The following is a 21,457-nucleotide window of genomic DNA, read 5'->3' on the forward strand; positions in this document are numbered from 1 at the left end:
ATTGCCTAATGCAGGCTACAGAGCTTTACATGATCTTTATGTAACTCAGCTACAGGCACTTCCTCTCTGTCTCAGTGTTTCTCCACCTCTCATTCACACTTGCCCTCATTGCCATGCTCTCTGTCTCATTTACAAGAGGACTGCTTCAAAATTTAAACGCCTTTCTGTGGAGTGATTTTAGTCACCTTCACTAAACTTGAGCTGGGCAGATGAGTGTGTACGCCTGCACTCACTACAGCACCATTTTACACAGGGCTTGCAATTAAAATGGGAAATTATATTCTTACGGTACCCTGCGATGATGTAAGGGGTATTAGCTCACCCTTTACACCTGGAAATCGCAAGATTATAAAGTCATAATGTTTTTCTAAGGTAATGCTCATCAGTGTTTGTTATGCTGCACTTGTCCACCTAATTCCAGAAATAACATGCTGTTCTGGTGTCATATTACGGATGGAAACTGTCCCCATTACATACTGTAGACTGCAAGCTAACAGTGAACATATGAATCATTCTAAACTGCTAAAAGTGTAGGGGGATAACGATTAATGGTAGGTGACTGTTTTAGGAGTGACTTATAGATTTGTGAAGTAGGAGGATTTACCACTGACGTTAACTAAGGACAGCACAGTTCTACTCAAATAAGGGTTCAGTTTTGCATACATTTGGAAAAATGTGACTGGGATTTTTTGTTTTTAAAACAACAAAGCATTCTGAATCTGCTAAAGCTCTGACTGACTTCTTATCCTCGAGAAACAGCAGCTAGGGCTTAGAGGTATCAGAAGCATCCAACTGCACCAAAGTGACAGGAAGAAAAACAAAGAAAGTTGAAATAAACAAACTAAACAGACCACTTGACACATTGAATTAATCAGGAACTTCTGGGTTTCTCTGTTAAGGAACGTTGATGACAACACGCAAACCAGAATAATCAAGGAAAGCTCCTCCTACCTTAAAAACCTTTTGGAAAATTGGACAGTAGCAACTTGTAGTGGACACTTTCTCTTCTAATACTGTTACTGTGCGTTGAGCCTATCCTTGATCAATTTAAGTCTGATTGTGTTAGGGACAGACTGAGAGTCAGTGTGAGTGAATGAAAAGTGCTACTGACGTGTGGAATTCAGGGCAAGAAGAGACGTTGTGAGGCATATGGCGGAGAAAAGACAGGAAGGCAGCTAAGTGTGAATGATGCTTTTCTTGCACTGGGGCAGACCACGTCACAGGCCTCATTATTATAATGGGCCACCACAATGCTTACTGACCTTCATCATCAACAGATAAAGTTGGCCACGGAGAAAAAGTGTGTGTGTGTGTTCTTCTGTCAGTTATTCAGGCAATTACAATATGAGGGGGAAGATGGTTCAGGCTGTTAGCATTGTAATTAAATGTACCACAGGGGCTTTACAATGCATTTAGCAAACAAAAGATACCACACAGGCAATCTTAATAAATGGACACACACATACACCCATAATGTAATGATTTCAGGCTACTACAAAGGCTCACTGGACTTCCTGGTTTGGGTCAAGTCAGTGCACACATGCACTTCAACTTGCATGTTAATAAAACCCTCATAAAAAAAGCAAAGTAGTTAGTTTTGCTATAGTTTTGCTTTATCACGGTAACACGAGATGGTAAAATCAATCGCACGCTCGGTCCAGAAACACTGTGCGAGGAGAGTGTGGAGGTTTGTGCCGAAGTACAACATCCTAGCAGCAGTGCTCCCATCTAGTGCTCTCAGAGCAAAGCTGTAAGTACAGTGAGCTGGCTGAGAGATATGAAGAATTATGTGGCAGAACGATAGCTAACTAATAGACCTCTCAGCGCACACACTTAAAGCCATCACAACTGATAAGACAGAAGAGTGAGGGAGTGAAGGAGAACCATTCCTTGAAGAGAGAACAGATCAGTCTTTTACTAATGTGTTAATACGGGTATTGAATCTTCACTGACTCATAAGTATTCATAGATTTCTGGTTTCATACAATGTGTGCATTATGGAAAACAAGCAGACACAAAAAACAATTTAACCGAAGATGATGACAAGAGGTGCTGGAACAAGTTCGGCTCAAAGAAACAGGAACAGAACTTGTATTTGTGCGTGCACGTGCGCGTGTTTGCGTGTGTGTGCACATAAAACTCTGCACAGTGTCTGAGTTGAGTGTCTACACCAACCCACGTGTCTGTGAATGGAGCTGGAAGTAAATGAATAACAGACTGCAGCTGAGAACTGAGGCATGTTGTAGGTGGTGCTGAATAACTGGCTCTTGATTTAATACAGAGACAAGATGATCTAAAGAGCTATCTGTGAATGTACATGCACCAAAAATATCTTATTAGTTCCTCCAGTATGTACTCCGTGAACTCCTGCTGTTTAAATCAGCCTTGCGCTGTGTCTGTTCTGCACGGAAAAGTCAATGTACTGTGGGTGTCATCATGTGTACTTTGATGTCTGGCCAGACATGATGGTGCTCTGAGCTGTTTAACATCTCACATCAGTACATACATCTTTGTGTGAAACACTGTAACTGTTTATACACTGATGTGTGTGTAGCTGTGCATGAGTGTGATGTATTAGCCCAGTTGGACACTTATGTACTAGGAACTGCTGACTGTGTACAGGCAATTCATCACTGGAACCGTTTTCTTATGCAAGATTTCAGTACGTAGTTATATGTTCGTGGCCACTTTATAGAATAGAATAGAATAGAATAGAACAGCCCTTTACTGTCACTGTGCATGTACAACAAAATTGTAGAAGGATCATGCCAATTAAATACACCATTCAACTGCTTGTTAATGCAAATGTCATATAAGTCAATCGCATGCTATTTAGATCTGGTCATGATGCCCTGCTGAACTTAACAGCGAGCTTAAAAATGTGGAAGAAAGACAATTTAAGGGACTTTGAATGTGGCATGGTTGTTGGTGCCAGATGGGCTAGCATTTCATAAACTGCTGATCTGCTGGGATTCTCCCACACAAACATCTTTAGAGTTTACAGAGAATGTTTTGAATAAGAGAAAAAAAGAGAAATCCAGTGAGCTGCAGTTCACTGATAGAAAATGAGTCTTCAATGCCAGAAGTCAGAGAAGAGCGGTTAGACTGCTTCGAGCTGATGGGAAAGAAACAGTAACTGAAATAATCGGTTATTATAAACAAGGTATGAGGAAGAGCATATCTGAACACACAACACATCAAACCTTAAAGCAGATGGTTATGAAGCAGCAGAAACCCACGCTGAGTGCCACTCCTGTCAACTAAGAACAGGAAAATCGAGACTACAATTCCTACTGGCTTAACAAAATTGGCTAACAGAGGATTTGAAAAACATTGCATTTTCAGATCAGTCTTGGTTTCTGCTGCAAAATTCGAATGGTAGGGTCAGAATTTGGTCTAAACAACATGAAAGCACAGATTTGTTCTGCCTTGTAGCAGTAATTCAAGTTGTGATGGTGGTGTGACGATGTGGGAGATATTTTCTTGGAACATTATGAGTCTCTTAGTGCCAAATTGTTTCTGACCATGTTTACAGTGTACCCATCTTCTGATGGCTGTTTCCAGCAGGATAATGTGCTCACAAAGCTCAAATCATCACATCAAGTGGGTTTTTTGAAAATAACAATACATTGACTGTACTCAAATAGCCTCCAAAGTCAGGAGATTTCAATCTAATAGAGCACCTTTGTGATCTAGTAGAACCAGAGAGTTACATCATGGACGTGCAGCCAACAAGTCTGCAGCAACTGTGTGATGCTATCACATCAATATGGACTAAATCCTCTGAGAAATGTTTCCAGCACCTTGTTGGATCTGTACAAAAAGGGGTGTCCAGCCCAGTACTAGGAAGACCTATCCTGTTAGGTTGACTAATTTTGTAAAATACATGTCAGCTGGGATAGGCTCCAGCGCCCCCCGCGACCCTGAAAAGGATAAGCGGAAGCGAATGGATGGATGGATGGACAAATAAAAACTCATATTTTATTTTTCACAGCTCTTGCCCCTTTTTAGGCATGAAGTAAATAAATGGATGCAAAAAACAAAGCAGAGAAGTTTTTGTGTACATATACATTTAAAAACTTCCAGTATTACTTAAACAAGCTTATGGTTTTATGTTTGTTAAGCATTTTACTCCCTTACAAATATTTTTTTTAAACTGTTAACGAGCTAGTTCATTAGTGCTGGGACATTAGGTAGTGCAGCGCCCATTCCATTTCAAGCAATCAAGATAAAAGATGGAGACACAAGATCTAAAATTTACAGACTGATGGATCTCACTCTCGACAAAATCATGTTTAGCTAAATCTGAAGAAGACAGAACAGACTAATTTAACTTCAATCGCAATAAAGCCATGTTTTCAAAAATAATTTTCTAGATTCAGCATTTACACATTTATATATTAACAACTGGTCAATTAAATAATGAGTAATTCTAGAAAATTTAGCAAGTTGTTTTAGCTTTATGCTAAGCAACAGTCAAATCAGTTGATTATCTATTCACTTTACTATGCCTTTTGCACTGTCTATAATGTTCGACCAATATGATTACAAGTAGAAAACAAAGTCTAGTATCCAGTATTTGTCTTGGCCTGTTTATACTATATCAATGTTTTCCACAGAAAGGCCTATTTAGAGTGAAGTTTGTCCTAGCAGTGTCAGAGAGTGGGCGTCTAATGCCAGAAGCATTAGAGCCAGCAATCGCTTGTACCTGTCCAGGAACAGGACGGAAATACAATCAATTAATGCTAATGCTGATCAGATAAATGTGCAAAGAGGCAAAGGTTTGCAGAGATGTTAGCCATAGCAACTTTGATGTTATCACGAGTGTCACTAAGCTAAACTTCGCTCTGTTACTCAGCAGCTTCCAAGTCACTCAAATTACTTAATAACTCCAGTTCATGAAGTCCAATGATATTTTCATTTTTCATGGGGTAAATATCACTAATACGTGCTCATTTATGATCCTGAAATTGATGCAACATAAATAATTAAACAAGTACAAATAAACACATGTTAATGTATGCCTGTGGCCAGTTCATTTCATACAAATGCATGAAATACTTCAAATAAGTCATTAGCTATTTACAGCAACATTTGCCTTACTGTGTCCTCATCCCAAATCCTGCTTTTCACTTGCACTGCTATGCTCTTGCAGATCTGTGTGTGTGTGTGTGTGTGTGTATGTGTGTGTTGGTGAGTGTGCGTGGTATTGACAGCCAACAGTGGGGGGTGGGTGCTATGTTGTGAGACACTGACAAGCTCTATTTCATGGAGGCAAAGATGCATTTTGAAGTTCTTTAAATCCTTTTAAGGGTCCAGCAGGAGACTTAGCTTCTCAAGCTGCTGCTGCCTTTGCTGCTGTTTATGTCTCTTGCTGGGGAAAAGAAGACGTTCCGAACCCAATATGTGTGTATGTGCCCATACAAACACATTTTCAGAAAAGTTTTTATGTACATTTGGGAAATGTACATAAAAACTAACCACAATATTGAAACCATTTTAACCCTATATCTTACCTACATTATGTATTATTTGGAGACGCAAGAACAATGCGTCTGTTTTTGGAAATTAAAACATGCCAGTAACCAAGTAGGTTTTAGTGCCTTAATGTATCCAGCAGTTGTTCCAGTAAACTGCAACAACTTATCAAAAAAGTTGTAAACTGAACCAATGCCACCAGCACCAATCCAACCTCCTCATGAAGCCTTTGTAGGACTCTAAAATAGGACTTTTGATAAAAATGCATTATATATTGCCCTGGGATAACAAATCCACAGAGTCTTCCTGATACGATGGAGGTGTCTACCACTCTATGTGGTCTAGACCATAGGTGTCAAACTCTGGCCTGCGGGCCAAATTTGCAGCCTAATTACATTTGGCCCGCAAAGCCATACAAAATTACTATTAGAGCTGGCCTGCCAGTATTATACAGTGCATGTACTGCTAATACTACAATTCCCAGAATGCTCTGTTGGTGTTTTGGCGTGTCAGTCATGACAGGACCCATTAGCACCATAGTCATAGCAACCATGCAAATGCTGCCATGCTACCTATCCCAAAATGGCAAAAAGAAAGGCAGAAAACAGGAGTTTTCTGGACAGGTGGGAGAATATGATGAAAATCTGATAAATGATAAAATGATAAAATTTAATTCAGAAGGCTGCAAATTAATTTTTTATTTAAGAAATGAATTCCACTGATGTGTTATTTAATTGGAATTTTGATTTTGCATGTGTGTAATATTAAGTTATATATATGTTTATATAAGTTATATATATTGTTTAGTATTAAGCTTTGCTTGTTCCATATTCAGTTTTTCAGCAATACTTGTTTGAGTCCATATGAAAAGACTCCTTGTTATATTTGGAGGAAGACTTTTTTTTCCAATAAATTTTAATGTTAGCCCGCGACTTTGATCCAGTTTTGAATTTTGGCCCACTGTGTATTTGAGTTTGACACCCCTGGTCTAGACTAAGCTTCTTTCAGCGATTCCCTTACTCACAATGGATCGCCACAGCAGATGAATATACATATTTGATACTGCACAGACTTTCACACCGGATGCACTTTCTGACACAACCCTCCCCCAACATTTGTGTCACCTCCTGGTCTCATTCACGTGTTAGCCAAATGTGTTAACCACCACACTATGGAGCTACTACTACTATGTTCAAGACTGTGGAGAGGACTGGTTAATAATCAAAGGATGATGTTTTTCAAAATAAACTGTAGATATTATCAAAAGATATTGTAGGTAACAATAGACAGTCCTATATGTACAAAAGTATGGGTCTACTTACTTATACAGGAGCTTCTGGTTCTGAAAGGTGGTGCAAGTGCAAGTGTCATAAACCTGCATTCTTTATAGAAGCCACCAGATTTGGTATCCGGTCGTTAAGTGATGATGTGACGAATCCTACTTCCGGGCCTAAAGTAGTCTGCGTTTAATATGGCTTTTGTGTTGTTAACATGTTTAATGTTATGTATTTTCTTCTATTTAATGTCAAAAAGCTCCTAAAACAGTCAGTGATCACTGTTGACCTCCCTCGGCTTTTATTACCGCTAATCATTTATTTAAGCTCAGTTTTTAAAACCTTAAGATGTAACTACAGCCCAGCCCATGCAGCAGCATATGAATGACTAACCTCGTATTGTGGATGGATTATCTCAGTTGTTCTCCTGGCTGAAGTTTGGTCCTTTTACAGCATCCTGCCATGTGATTACATTTGTTCCTGACCACCGAGAACACTCACGGTAACTTTTATTGAGTGGAAAAAAGGTTAGCATGTTTATATTATGCTAACATAGCTGTGTCGTTAGCGGTCACGTAGCACATCATTATATACCAGCTAGCCAAACTTCAGTAACCCTACAAACGTCACTGCTGTTTAGTTTTCTGTCTTCATTTATGTTGGAAGTGATAACAGAGCTGTACGTTTTAATTTGTTTCCAAAACCCCGCAGTCAGGACATGCTATATTGTATTTAGATAGAAGCTAGCGAGCTAACTTCCTGCTAACTTCTAACTCCGTTAAATGTCATAAATTTTGTTTTCATGGATGCCTGGATGTTAAACTCAATTGTTACACCTGGTAGAGTAGAACCCTGATCATTTTATTAAAGATGAAAGACTTTAGACTGTTTTTCAACTCTTAGTAATGCCATAATGATCATTTGATATATGGACCTGCAGCGGAGTTTAGGCCCAGACACGGCTAGTGACGTCAGACTTAATGACCGGATAGGTTGCAAAAACACTTCCGGTTCTATAGAACTCCATGGGAAAATGGCCCTCCACAGCAACCTCTCTCCAGTCTCCTTTGCTGATTTTGGCTCATACTGTATAAAACATTGAGTCACTTTCATACGTTTTAGCAATTCTAGCTGTTGGAGAAGAAGATAACTCACATTGGCTACTGACAGGTGATTGTCCAGTTGGTAGCCAATGAGAGGGACCATCTGATTAGCTTTGTTGTCCTTATAGATTTTTCAGTTATAGACTTATAGATTGAAGATTATTTGCAAAATTGCATGCTGTTTTTATACAGCTGGATTTTTTGGATGCGGGATTGTTAGTGCAGTTGGGTGTTTTTTAAAAATGTCTTTGGGAGCAGAGTTGATGCATGTGTTTTTCTCTCCCATATCTCTGAACATGTGGGTGCATACAGATGTAGAGGATACATGATAACCTTGAAGTGTATAACCTTGGGTTACTCCAACATTTCTTTTAAATATACTTACTTTCCGACTTCCACATCCCAATAGTACAATATTAACACCTCTCCCCACCCACTGATGCCTTATCTTCTATTCTGAGGGAGTAGCTGTAGAGAAAGTGAACTGACAGAGTTCCAATAGTGCAGCTGTTAGACATGGCAGGGCCACTGTGGGCTTAACTGCTGGCTGGAAAACATCATCTCACATCCCCCTGCCCTTCCTCCCTTTCTCTCATTCTGTCCTTTCCTGCCTCCCTCCTTCATTACTCTCCCCTTCCCCCTCTGGTGGTCCTGCAACTCCAATCACTCTGCTCTTATTACCAGAGAGAAGGAACTTACACACACTCATAGACATATAGTGGCTTTCCGTTCTTCCTATTACCAGAGCATGTCCCTTGCTGCTGGGACCTGTCAGGTATGCTTGATTCAGCTTTTTTCCTGACTTTCTGCCTCTCGTTGCTAAATCTTACACTGTCTTTGTAATTGCGACTCTTTTTACCACCTTTCTTCCTCCTTACCTCACCTTCCTTTGCTAACCCAGGCAGCCAGGGGAACAAATTGGCGCCCGGCTGAGCTAAATGTGACTGGTGCTGAGAGCCAGATGGTACTGGCACGGAGAAGGAGGGAGCAAAGGATGGCTCCTTCTGAGAGATGGAGCGTCTAAGCCATGGCACAGCAGAGCAGCATGGGGGAGCTAGCTTTGCACACTAATAATCTATTAGTGTTCAGGGTCCCCAAAAGCTGTGCAAAGGCCCTTGCCAGGGTCCACTGTGACCTGCTCACAGCTTTGGTGAATAGGAGGCTTAAATGAAGACTGGACAACATACAGGAGGGAGGATTATGGAATAACATGCTGAGGAGTGGAAGGAGAGAAGAAGAGAGGATAAGAAAGAGGCTCAGAATGAGAGGTGTGATGTCAGCTGCTAGAAGATGAATATGTTGTTAGTCTCACTTCTGATTTCTCGTTTGTGTCTCTTTGTCTGTCTCAAAATTAAAAATGCAACCACAGTAATGAACACAGCAGTAGTCAGATGATAGCCATGTCTTAAAAAGGGCCAAAGACAATCAAAAGAAACAGACTTTTTTAGATTTCAGTGAATAGTTATAACGTAGATGGGATATCCATCTCAGTTGAGTCTGTAAGAACTTTGCCCTCTCTGTCTTTCAGTGTCATACCTTCTCTCTCAAAATCTCCCTCACTCTCTTATTTGTTCCTCTTTCAGGGTTTCTTGGCAAATTTCAGCTGCTCACTTCATGCTCCACTTTCCCCTACATCAACCCAAATTCCTCTATTTGGCGCTTACATAACACATAGCATAGGATTTGGGCTTCGATAGCAGACCAATCAGATGCAATAATTTTTCATCTGACTTTGGCCTATCCTCCTCAATATTCTCTTATCGTGGCACACAAAGCTGCCTAGGCCATCCATGCATAAGCAACACTATCCGCAGGCATATTCGTTCACACGTACCGATGCACAGACTCAAGTCGACATGCAGACTGTGCATGCTGACATTTAAGGAAATACAGACGGTGTGTGCATCATTGTTCGTCTGTGGGTGGTGCAAATCAGAATGGCTAAAATAAATGATTATTCTTGTCACTGATTCATCTTTGGGTCGTTTTCTCAATTAATAAGTGGATTGGTTAGTGTGTAAAACATCTAAGATGTCACTCTCAATAGAACTCGGGGTACTGTCTTCAGATGTATTGTTTAATTTTTCCAACACTCCATGGATGAAACACAACCATCACATTTTTTTCCTGCAAAATTACTTATTAAACCAATAAATGATCAAAACACTTGACCTTTTTTATTCGGATTAACTCATCGATCAATTGGTCTATAAATGTGAAGTTGTGTGTTTATGCCTTGCTGAAAGGTTGCTTGTCTTGTGATAAGGTCAGGCCATCTCCAAATACTGTGCAAGAGCACCTCAGAGCACTCCTTGTTTCTTATGCGATCTAATGTATATTAACTCTGACACCCCTTCCCACTCACACCTACAAGTAAAATACTAGCACAGTAAAAGTGGCTGAGTACCAAGCCTGTGAGGCTTAGCTCTGTTGGCCTTGGTTCAAGTAGTGTGGAATAACTCTATCTGTGTTAGCCAGCACAACACTTACCCCAGCACTAAGGATATATGTTTATTCACCGCAACACAGACATTAATTAAAGCTGATTAGCTTCTTTCTCCTTTCCTTTGCCCACATTGATACATAAATAGTGGAAAAATCATTTTCCAGGCTATCGTTTTCAAAAAGTTAGTAAACTGTATTTCTAGGCAATATTAGAATTAAGCTATCTTAAAGATTAAAGTGATTTATATGCTGGTGATTTATATGCAGCACCAGCGAGCTATAATAGAAACAAATAAAATGCAGGGACTGTTTTTCCCTTTTGTGTCTCTACTCTTTGTTGCGCTCATTTTTTAAATCATTATTATTTTAAGGAGCTAAATTTTTTTTTTAAAATATATATTTCTAAGTTTTTCTGCTTCTTTGTACATTCCCTCACATACCAGGAATTTGCTACCATCCGTGAGTCCTTATACTGAGGTGATGATTGTTATTCTCTCACTGATCCATTTAGAAACAGTCACATAAAAGTGTTCAGAAATGCACAGGAGTAACTGATGGAACTGAGGAGGCCGATCACAGTGCTCAGAAATGAATGAACACTCTGTGGGGTCACTGCTTAAACATTATAAATTAAACTGTTGTGTGACAACAAAAGCAATATGTTAGCTGATGTTACGTTTTTGACGTATCTTCGTACAAAAATATTCAGAGTCATGTTCTCCATAGAACATATCATTTGACACACATACAGTCTAAATTTATGTGAATGCAGAAAATTTTAAGAAGAGTACAAATTTAAGAAAGAGGCTTCGAGTACTTGGCAGTTTTCAGGCCCCCCCCCCCCACACACAAAAACAACAAAAAATCAAGGAACTCTCTGCAGATCATGGTTAGGGTATAAAACAATTTCAGAGTTTTGAGTGTTTTTCATGAGCACAGTGGACTCCGTAACTTTGAAACTGATTACATTTGAAAGCTCCAGGATTCCTCTACAGGGAGTGCAGAATTATTAGGCAAATGAGTATTTTGTCCACATCATCCACTTCATGCATGTTGTCTTACTCCAAGCTGTATAGGCTCTAAAGCCTACTACCAATTAAGCATATTAGGTGATGTGCAACTCTGTAATGAGAAGGGGTGTGGTAATGACATCAACACCCTATATCAGGTGTGCATAATTATTAGGCAACGTCCTTTCCTTTGGCAAAATGGGTCAAAAGAAGGACTTGACAGGCTCAGAAAAGTCAAATAGTGAGATATCTTGCAGAGGGATGCAGCAGTCTCAAAATTGCAAAGCTTCTGAAGCGTGATCATCGAACAATCAAGCGTTTCATTCAAAATAGTCAACAGGGTCGCAAGAAGCGTGTGGAAAAACCAAGGCGCAAAATAACTGCCCATGAACTGAGAAAAGTCAAGCGTGCAGCTGCCAAGATGCCACTTGCCACCAGTTTGGCCATATTTCAGAGCTGCAACATCACTGGAGTGCCCAAAAGCACAAGGTGTGCAATACTCAGAGACATGGCCAAGGTAAGAAAGGCTGAAAGACGACCACCATTGAACAAGACACACAAGCTGAAACGTCAAGACTGGGCCAAGAAATATCTCAAGACTGGTTTTTCTAAGGTTTTATGGACTGATGAAATGAGAGTGAGTCTTGATGGGCCCGTGGCTGGATTGGTAAAGGGCAGAGAGCTCCAGTCCAACTCAGACGCCAGCAAGGTGGAGGTGGAGTACTGGTTTGGGCTGGTATCATCAAAGATGAGCTTGTGGGGCCTTTTTGAGGATGGAGTCAAGCTCAACTCCCAGTCCTACTGCCAGTTTCTGGAAGACACCTTCTTCAAGCAGTGGTACAGGAAGAAGTCTGCATCCTTCAAGAAAAACATGATTTTCATGCAGGACAATGCTCCATCACACGCGTCCAAGTACTCCACAGCGTGGCTGGCAAGAAAGGGTATAAAAGAAGAAAAACTAATGACATGGCCTCCTTGTTCATCTGATCTGAACCCCATTGAGAACCTGTGGTCCATCATCAAATGTGAGATTTACAAGGAGGGAAAACAGTACTGCTGCTGCACGCACTGTTGATGGTGAACAGATCAAAACACTGACAGAATCCATGGATGGCAGGCTTTTGAGTGTCCTTGCAAAGAAAGGTGGCTATATTGGTCGCTGATTTGTTTTTGTTTTGTTTTTGAATGTCAGAAATGTATATTTGTGAATGTGGAGATGTTATATTGGTTTCACTGGTAAAAATAAATAATTGAAATGGGTATATATTTGTTTTTTGTTAAGTTGCCTAATAATTATGCACAGTAATAGTCACCTGCACACACAGATATCCCCCTAAAATAGCTAAAACGAAAAACAAACTAAAAACTACTTCCAAAAACATTCAGCTTTGATATTAATGAGTTTTTTGGGTTCATTGAAAACATGGTTGTTGTTCAATAATAAAATTATTCCTCAAAAATACAACTTGCCTAATAATTCTGCACTCCCTGTAGAGTTTAGTCAAACTAAATAACCAGGGAAAAACGGCCAAGATCAGGGAGGTAAAAAACCTCAGCAAACACCACCAATCTTCAGTGATCTGCAGTGTTATAAGAAGCTGAGAGGTGGACTACCATATTATCAGTACTCTGTCTGTCAGGCTTTTAGAAAACCACTGTTGGGTAAAAGATATACAACAACCTGTTTGGAGATGGAAAATATCAGGCACTGCAGGTCACCTGGTTAATACCATTGCCACAATCAAGCATGGGAGTGGCAGGATTATTCTGTGGGGATGTTTTTAGCTGCAGGGACAAGGAGGCCAGTCAGAGCTGGCTGGAGTATAAATACAGCCAAATACAGAGAGGACCTTGAGACTTAGAGGAAATATACTTGGAGTGCATGAGACCGGGGTAAAGGTTCATCTTTCAGCATAACAATGACAGGAAGCATATTGTGAATGAGTAGCCTAGAAAAGCCGAGGTTGTCTCTACAGAACATCTGCAGAGACATCTAAAGACCCTTCATGTGTATGTTTCCACACACACACAAAATACATGAGAAATTAATAGTTTCAATACTATTAGAATGGGAGCTTTACATTTTGAGTTTGATAAATTAAAAAAGAAGTCTAAAAGCATGCATTCTCTTCGTTGAGGGTTATTGGAGGTAGATATGGAATGTGTCCTTTTCACACAAAAACTTCATTTTCAAAATTAAAACATGTAAAAAGTAAAAGTGCCTGAACACTTTGTGAGTTGCCATACAGAAGCAGCGTGGTTTGAAAAGCACACCTCTGCCTCATCTCGCCTCTGATAATAGACTGTGTTGAGCTATGGACAAAGGTCATTTGCAAGAGTAGGGTAGGAGGAGACAAAAACTGTCTGAGGGAGCAGTTAATGGACTAGTGGGTTATTGAGGAGTCAGATCAACAGAGAAAATGTGAAAGAGAGAGGGAAAAGGGACAAGAGAAAGAACCACAAACTAAAGCCAGATAGGTGCAGTAAAAAAAAAGATGCACCAAAGTCAGCTGTTTTCAAATCTAGCCTTCGGAGAAGACACACCAACCCCGAAACAGCAATACCTGAAGCAAGGCAAGGTTGGAGACATATGCAAAACAGTCAGATTGCATATGGTTTTTCGTGGAGACACAAAGCTATGTGTGTTTATGAGTCTGAACAACAGTAAGGCAGCAATCATTGCTGTGAGAAGTCAAAGGAAAGGTCATTAATGTGTGTGAGCTCAAGTAAACAACAAAAATACTTGTGTATATGCGTGCACGGAGGAGCATATCAGTGGGGACGGGGAGGGTGGAAATAGAGACAGTTGTTTTGGAAGGGCAATGAGATCCGTGTCTGTGTCCGTGTCTGTCTGTGTGTGAGTTTGTGTCCCTTCATCTCTGTGTACTTGTATGCTGGCAAAAATAGACAGTGTTGTGTCTGACTGAAACAGGTGTCCAAACATCACAACACACACTCTCACAAACACACAGATTATGAAACTCAATAAAGAGACATCCTGCTCTTTATTCATCAAAGAGTTTTCAAAATGATGTTGACCAGTTACATTTTAGAAACAATGATTAATCATGAAATAATCATTTGATTCTTTGAACTTCATAAACTTGTGGAGCTCTCCAAAAAGCTGGATTGTGCTTCTCAAGCACCTAATGCTTTGAGCTCTGCAGGGTTGACATTTGGTGACTGAACACCAGTTTCTTTACTCTGTAAATAGCTCTTGCATGTTTGGACCTGCACATTGGGTCAGTGTCCTGTTGTATAAGGAAAATGGTTCTAATGGAGCCCCTATACACAGGGTATGGCATGGACCGATAGTGTTCCTTGTTGTAGATCACTTTCATTCTGAACCAGTTTTCCACCTTCTAAACTAAACTGTCAAATTTCTTCACCATGCTTGGAAGATGGTATCAATCAATACTCCAAGCATCTTTTAATTTTTATGCCTTGTTTCACAAATCTTTCTGAAACAGCTCAGATAGTTCTCAAGACTCCCCCCCCAGATCTTCTACTGAAAAAAAAGTCTTTTCTCTTAGCTTCTCCTTTCACTGGCCAGTCTAGGTTTTGTCTTTGTCTTTGCAACTCTGCTCAGACAGAGCAACACAAACAGTTGTTCTCTGTATTGCTGATAATGAGAGTGGCATTTTGTGGTTACCATTTAGATATGAAGCACCTGTCTCCCAGATTTGAGACTTTTGACATGATAAAACTTGTACAAGGTAAGAGAGATGGCTACTGAAATCGGGTCTCTGATCGCCTCTATTGGTATTCTATTAGAAATCCATTAATCAATTTTTTTAAATAAAATGTGCTTTTCCATCACAAAGAAGGAGATTTCCAAGGGACCTGCAACTTTTGAGTGACAGAGGATTCACTGGATATATATATAAAATCTTACAAATTTAACAAATCTATTGCTCACTACCCTCTACGTTACACACACGTATACATATGTGGCATATGGAGAAAGCAGGCATATGATATGCCTGCTTTCTCCTCTAAAGGTCGGAACTGTTTTCTTCACTCAGTAAAGTAACAGTGTGTGTGTGTGTGTGTGTGTGTGTGTGTGTGTGTGTGTGTGTGTGTGTGTGTGTGTGTGTGTATAACATGAGCTTTTGTGTGCATGCGTGTGTGTTTAAAACCTAATTTGTCTATGGGCAAACCCATCTCTGAGGGCTGTATTAGAGGCATTATGCACTGTAATGGGCTGACATGTTAATCTGAAACTCTATTCTCTGTAGCTAATGAACATATCCATCCTAGTCTGTGTGTGTGTCTGTGTGACTGTGCATGTGTGGCAAAATGGCAACGTCCCATTTTTATGATGTTAGCGAGGCAAACACAAATGCCAAGGTGATGGAGGTTTGTGTCTTTTGAACAATGACAACGCTGAAGAGCGCTGAATTTTGAATTGCTCCAACAGTGCATTTTTACATGTGTGCATGTTTGAGTGTGCATCTTTGGAGGAGAGACATAGATCTGACAGATTTGGGTCAAACCAGTCCCGTAGAGTCAGGAAACCTACAGAAGACATAACAAAACACTACACACAAATGCACATGCCTAGTAGGTTAAGATAACAAATGTTTTTTAGGCAAAAGGACAAAAAGAGTGCTCAGATTTGGGAAAAAAAGACTGTATTGCCATGCCAATGCATATACATCAGAGGAGTAAACGCACACATACAGAGAAAACCTGACATACCACACACGTAGGCAGAGGCGGCAAGCGCAAATGCAAAACTGTCACATTGTAATGTACTTGAGGGCATAAACACACCAGCTTTGGTCATTTTGAGAGCAGCAGCAAATCACCCTAATTACCACCAACACATATAGGAAAGTGGGGTCAGGATCATTGCCAACTGCTACAACGTTGCTCTTACACACACAGTATTCATCCCACCCAAACCTGAGATTTCAGAAGCCATATGCTATTCTTTTTCCTCACACTTCCCCCTCATCATTGCAAAATGCACACTGCAATTTCTAATAATGCATAGAGGCCAGACAATCCTCATTCCTCAGCTGTGCAGAACAAAAATGAGTCAAAATCAATTGCAACTGAGACTTTTTTTTTTTTTTTGGTTTCTCCGTCTCACTGCCTGCACTGTCCGTTGCATCATCTCTCCATTCTGTGGATGCTGTGGAAATGACCACAGGTGTGTTTGGATGTGTGCATGCACAAGTTGAGCGTGGTGCTTTGAGAGAGAAAGCGAGAGACAGCTTATGCATGTGCTCGCCAGCCATAATGTCTGCATAATGTCCCGAGGTCTCTGACTGTATAACTAATACTTGTATTATTGCTAGAATAAAACATTACGCTGAACCCAGCAGGATTAGAAAACAAGCATGACAGCCTCTACCCACTCTCTCCCTCACTGACACACACACACACACACACACAAACACACATATATGCATGCATGTGTAGAAGCAAGCAGCCCAGGGCCATGTACACTAGCAAGCAGCCATGTTTCTTTCACAAGAGGCTGCAGCGAGCTTGTCATCGTCAGCATGATTCTCTCTCTCGCTCTCTCTGTCTGATACACATACATGCACACCGTACTGTGACATCATGCCACGCATTTAGACTGGGGGGGGAGGTCAGAGGCTAACATAGCTTTATGTGCTGAGGCTTCATTGTCGTCATGCTCTGTGACTTTAACAACCCTTATTCAGCTCTCCTTTCTCTTAAAGACACACATAAGGGTGACAGATGTCAAAGATGGCCAACAATACAATCAAGTCCTTTTGCTCCAATTGCCACTGACAGGCCGGTCACCACATGCAGAGGTGTTTCCACTCAGTTAATTACTGTTAGGCTCTGCCCTCCCTTCTCACAGGGAGGGCTCTCGACGCCAGGCTCAGACCTCTACACACAGAGTCAAGCATCTCTTAGTGAGCCAAAATCTTCCATTTATTTTTGACCCACCTTTCAACCCACTACATTACCTTTCTGCCTACTAGACATTTAGATCTTCCTTTCTGGCATGCTGCCACTTATGAGCTTTTGATGTGATATGGGCCTGCATATCCCCATCATCTTCACAGATATCCCAGGACATGAAGGAGTGTTAGATGGGATCCCCAGAAGATATAGTCTATAAATATTAAATTACATTTTAACAGGGGTGCTATCCCAGGGTCTCAAATTCTGGCAAAAGAGCAAGATCTACCTTGCTCACTGAGCTATTACCACCAGACCTATGCCATTCATTCATTCACATTTTTATTTAAATCAGCACAACTCTCTTGATCGTAAGCCTCTACGATTATGGTCCCAAAGACTTTTGGGGCCCAGGATAGCTGACTCTGATTGGCTAGTGATCCCCATGACCAACCTATAACCTCTCATCACATAACTCGGCAAATCATAGCAACAAACCGAACAGGAAGGATGCTTCTCCCTCTTGGAAAATAAAAAAAAACAAAAAACCCCAAGGCCATCTAATCCCACACCCAAACCTGACTCTCCCCCTCCTTCAAAGGCCGGCTGCTCCTCACCTGAGGCAGCGCGGCGTTGATCTGCCGCTGGAGCACGTCCCTCTCGTGCAGCGCCCCCTGCAGCTTGGTTTGAGACTGAATGAGAGTCTCCTGAGTCTCCCTGAGGGACTCCAGCAGCTTGTCCCTCTCGTCCAGCATGTTGACCATGAGTTGTTCGAAGTTGGCCTCCTGGTCCGAGCCGTTCGGGACGCCGCCGGTGCCTCTCGGAGGACCAGCCGAGTCTCCTTCGCTGATGGTCGGCATCACCTCGCACATCATCTTTCCTGCTCTGTGGTCTGGGCAACGCTATAGGACAGTGTCGCTGTCGGGATTAAGAAGGAATATGTGTATGCGTGGGGGTTATAACCCTGATAAACAGACTTACAGTAACTGATAAATAGGGCCCATTAACGCCCCGTAGCAACGCACATTCAAGGCAATCGCAGTTACGCACCTTACTCCCAGCACGCTGGAGCTCTATTTTTCATGCATCAAACGTGCGATCTTACGCTTTATATCGCCATACCTAATCAGAGTGACTGAAAAGATGAGACGACCGCTGACGTTTCATCCATATTAACCGGCGTTTTTTCACCCAGTGAGCCGATCCGCCCTGCCCGGCGCGCCATGCACTCACATGTACAAATCCCGGCGTGATGTGATTGACAGCTCAGCTCAGAGATAGACGGGTACGTTTAGAGGGGTGGTGCCCGCGAGCGCGACGGAGATCATAGTAGGTACACTGACAGGGAAATTTAAAAAAGCAGCAGAAAATATCGGGGAGGAGATCGGCGTCCTTATTCCCGTGGATAGTGAGAGCAACTCTTATCTGCATCCGCCTTCTCCGCTTCCATCTCTTCACACCGCCGCCGAACCGATGTTCACTCCTCCTCCCAGTCCCTCTGTCACAGAAACACACACTCGCTGGCGCGCGCCCCCACAAACCCACGCGCACACATACACACACTGCAGTTGTCACCACCAGGCTATAGAGCTTTGGGAATACTGGGACCTAGTCCCCAGGATTACCCTATAAACGACTGCGCCATGTGTGCATAATACAGGAGTGAAGTGATAATTTATGTCCCCTCGAATCAACATTCTACATTTAGACTATACTGCAAGTTATGGCTCAGAATTCAGCCTTAATTGCTGAAGTGTAATTAACTTCTCACATCAGCACCACTAAGCACGTTGCTGACCTGACAGCTCCTGGGATTCGATGCCCATTCTAGTGGCATCAATTCAACCAAGCTGAACACAGTGTATCTAGTGTGGAGCACACCCTGGAGGACTTGAAATGAACCCGAAGCGTTAGGCAAATTGGAGATGTAAACTTGAAACAGAAATCACCGTGGGTATAGCATTTTGGCCAGTTTGTCATTTTTGATGTGCAATGTGCAACCATTGATCTATGTCAACTGCACACTGTGTCAGAGATCAAGAGACTTTTAATGTTTATTTCTCGCGACTTTTTATGAGTCATTGTGGGTTTGATGTATTGCTTTGAGATTTCTTTTATAAGTATATCATTCCAGACACATAAACAAGCACCAATTTTAAAAAATATATAAAAAACACTCATCTTGATCTGTGTTCAAGTAGCAGTGGCAATGCTATTATAAATATCTTTAAAAACCGGAACTATATACAGTATTTCCAGGTTCTCCAGTGCAGCTCTCCAAAACAGTCCCAGTTTCTCAGGTTCTGAGATTCAACCCTCCACAGCAATCCCAATTTCAGTTGTGCAGCTCTTCACAACAGTCCCAGTTTCTCAGGTGGCCCTTTAGGAAAATGAATTGTTGATTTAGATTGTTGTTTGAAGGCATTCTGTGTGTTGCAGTTTTGTGATTCTTACTTTTAGTGGTTCTCTGTGGTTCTCTCAAAACTTGCAAATGCATTAAAATGGTAAATGGCCTGTATTTATATAGCGCTTTACTACTCCCTAAGGACCCCAAAGCGCTTTACATATCCAGTCATCCACCCATTCACACACACATTCACACATTCACTCAAACAAACAAACTGTGAAACATGGTGAAAAAGCGATTTATATAAAAATGATGAGCAAAGAGAAGACAGTTATGACTGATTATACCATGATCAGATCTGTAACGATATGAGCAGATGGGCCTTTGCCGCCAGTAAAGACAAAACTGAATGTCACTGAGATATCGCATGTGAGAATGTATAGATTCTTCCTGAAAGACAGAGAAAAATTAATTGAAGCTGGAGATTTTTGAATGAGATGTGTGACAACGTCTGAATGATATGTCACAGCTCATGCCAACCAGATGTTGTAAGTTTAATAACCCCACAACCACATACTTCATGTTTAGCTTTCATAGCCCTGAAAAGGGTGCTAATGTAATGTCAGGCACGCTCTATATGTATTAATGTTGGGTTGCTAAATAATAATTTTCAGTCTAAATAATATCACAACTGCAACTGTCCAAGCTTTTGAGTTTTTAGAAGCAGTGTTGGTTATTTAACACCACCACCTAGTGGTGGAACAGATTATCTGCAGCAGTGCTTCAAACCAACATTTATGATGCTGACCTTGATGCGTTCTTTTCAACAGAAGCATGTTTAGTTTAAGTGAATGAAACTTTTTTTGAATTCGGTCTTTATTCCTCTCTCACAGAAAATTCAGCATGCTGCCTTGAGTGGCTGGCAATTTAAACTCCATGGTCAGAAGTTACTTTTGATTATGTATTTTAATAGTATTTTAAAGGTAATGTTTTTTTCCTGTATTTATACAGTCTTTGTTTTAGTTCTAAATTGTTTTTTGAATGGTAGGTTATAATTATAATTATTATTGTGGTTATTATCAATATTACTGTTAATAATAATAATAAGAAGAAGAAGAAGAAAAGAAGAATTTATTAATCAATTAGTTTATTTTTTTCATTACATTTCTCACTATCTACAAACATGTTATTTGGGGTGGCCATTTCAAATACTATTGTGCATTTACTAGGAACTATTTAACTCATGCTCAAAGATCACACATCCCACTCAACTCCCAAATGACAAGGAGTACTTGTGGTACACATTGTGTCATGCTAGCTTTACTTCATTATTATTAATTTATTAATTTATTAAAGTTTAGTCCAAGTTTTGAGCAATATTACTGTACGGATAAATGAGATTTCCCCAATCTTAATCATGAAGCAAGTGGTTGGCACTGTTGCTTTAAAGAAAGAGGGTGACATTCTTGGTTGTCTAGGCTTTTCTGTGTGAGATTTGCAGTTCTTTGTGTGCAGATGACAATCTGGTAATCAGGGTGCACTTTAGAATTGATTTTATTATTGCTGTTGTTATCCCAGTTGCTTTCTTGTTAAATAAAGATGCTGTGTTGCAAAAAAGAAATCTCTTTTGAAATGAAGAGAGGTCGTAATGTGTTTGACAGCACTGCAGCTATGGATCTGAGACCTCTAAGGGGTTGATAACAGCTCTGACTGCAGCGAAGAAGTATATCATTTTATTCTTATCTCCTCTCACTCTGAGTCTAACGTCTGAGGAGATGAGAGAGATGCTTTGATGTTACTTAGTTGTTAAAGGGTAATTTGCAATGGACAGATATTTGAGGACAACCTCTGCTTTTTGATCTCTAAAATGCAGCAGGACTTTCTGTGGAAAAAAAATTGTCACAGTTTAACAAC

At 40.7% G+C, this 21,457-nt stretch overlaps 1 protein-coding gene across 6 annotated transcripts in view; it reads right to left on the minus strand.

The window, feature by feature from the left end:
• Window positions 1-18,712, minus strand: part of ppfia4 (PTPRF interacting protein alpha 4) — a 63,491-nt gene extending 44,779 nt beyond the window's left edge. For 5 of the 6 annotated variants that reach the window (XM_013912558.1, XM_005739440.2, XM_013912556.1 and 2 more), the window contains exons 1-2: window positions 18,247-18,712; window positions 17,814-18,114 (exon numbers count right to left, since the gene is read on the minus strand). In XM_013912558.1, the coding sequence (XP_013768012.1) occupies window positions 17,814-18,071 (258 nt within the window). In that variant the 5' untranslated portion in view covers window positions 18,072-18,114; window positions 18,247-18,712. The remainder of the gene's footprint in view (window positions 1-17,813; window positions 18,115-18,246) is intronic. The other variant, XM_013912554.1, reaches the window with a different exon arrangement.
• Between the last annotated feature and the right edge of the window lie 2,745 nt (window positions 18,713-21,457).

This window comes from Pundamilia nyererei, unplaced genomic scaffold (assembly GCF_000239375.1).
Source record: "Pundamilia nyererei isolate P.nyererei 1_Seehausen unplaced genomic scaffold, PunNye1.0 scaffold00092, whole genome shotgun sequence".
NCBI lineage: Eukaryota > Metazoa > Chordata > Actinopteri > Cichliformes > Cichlidae > Pundamilia > Pundamilia nyererei.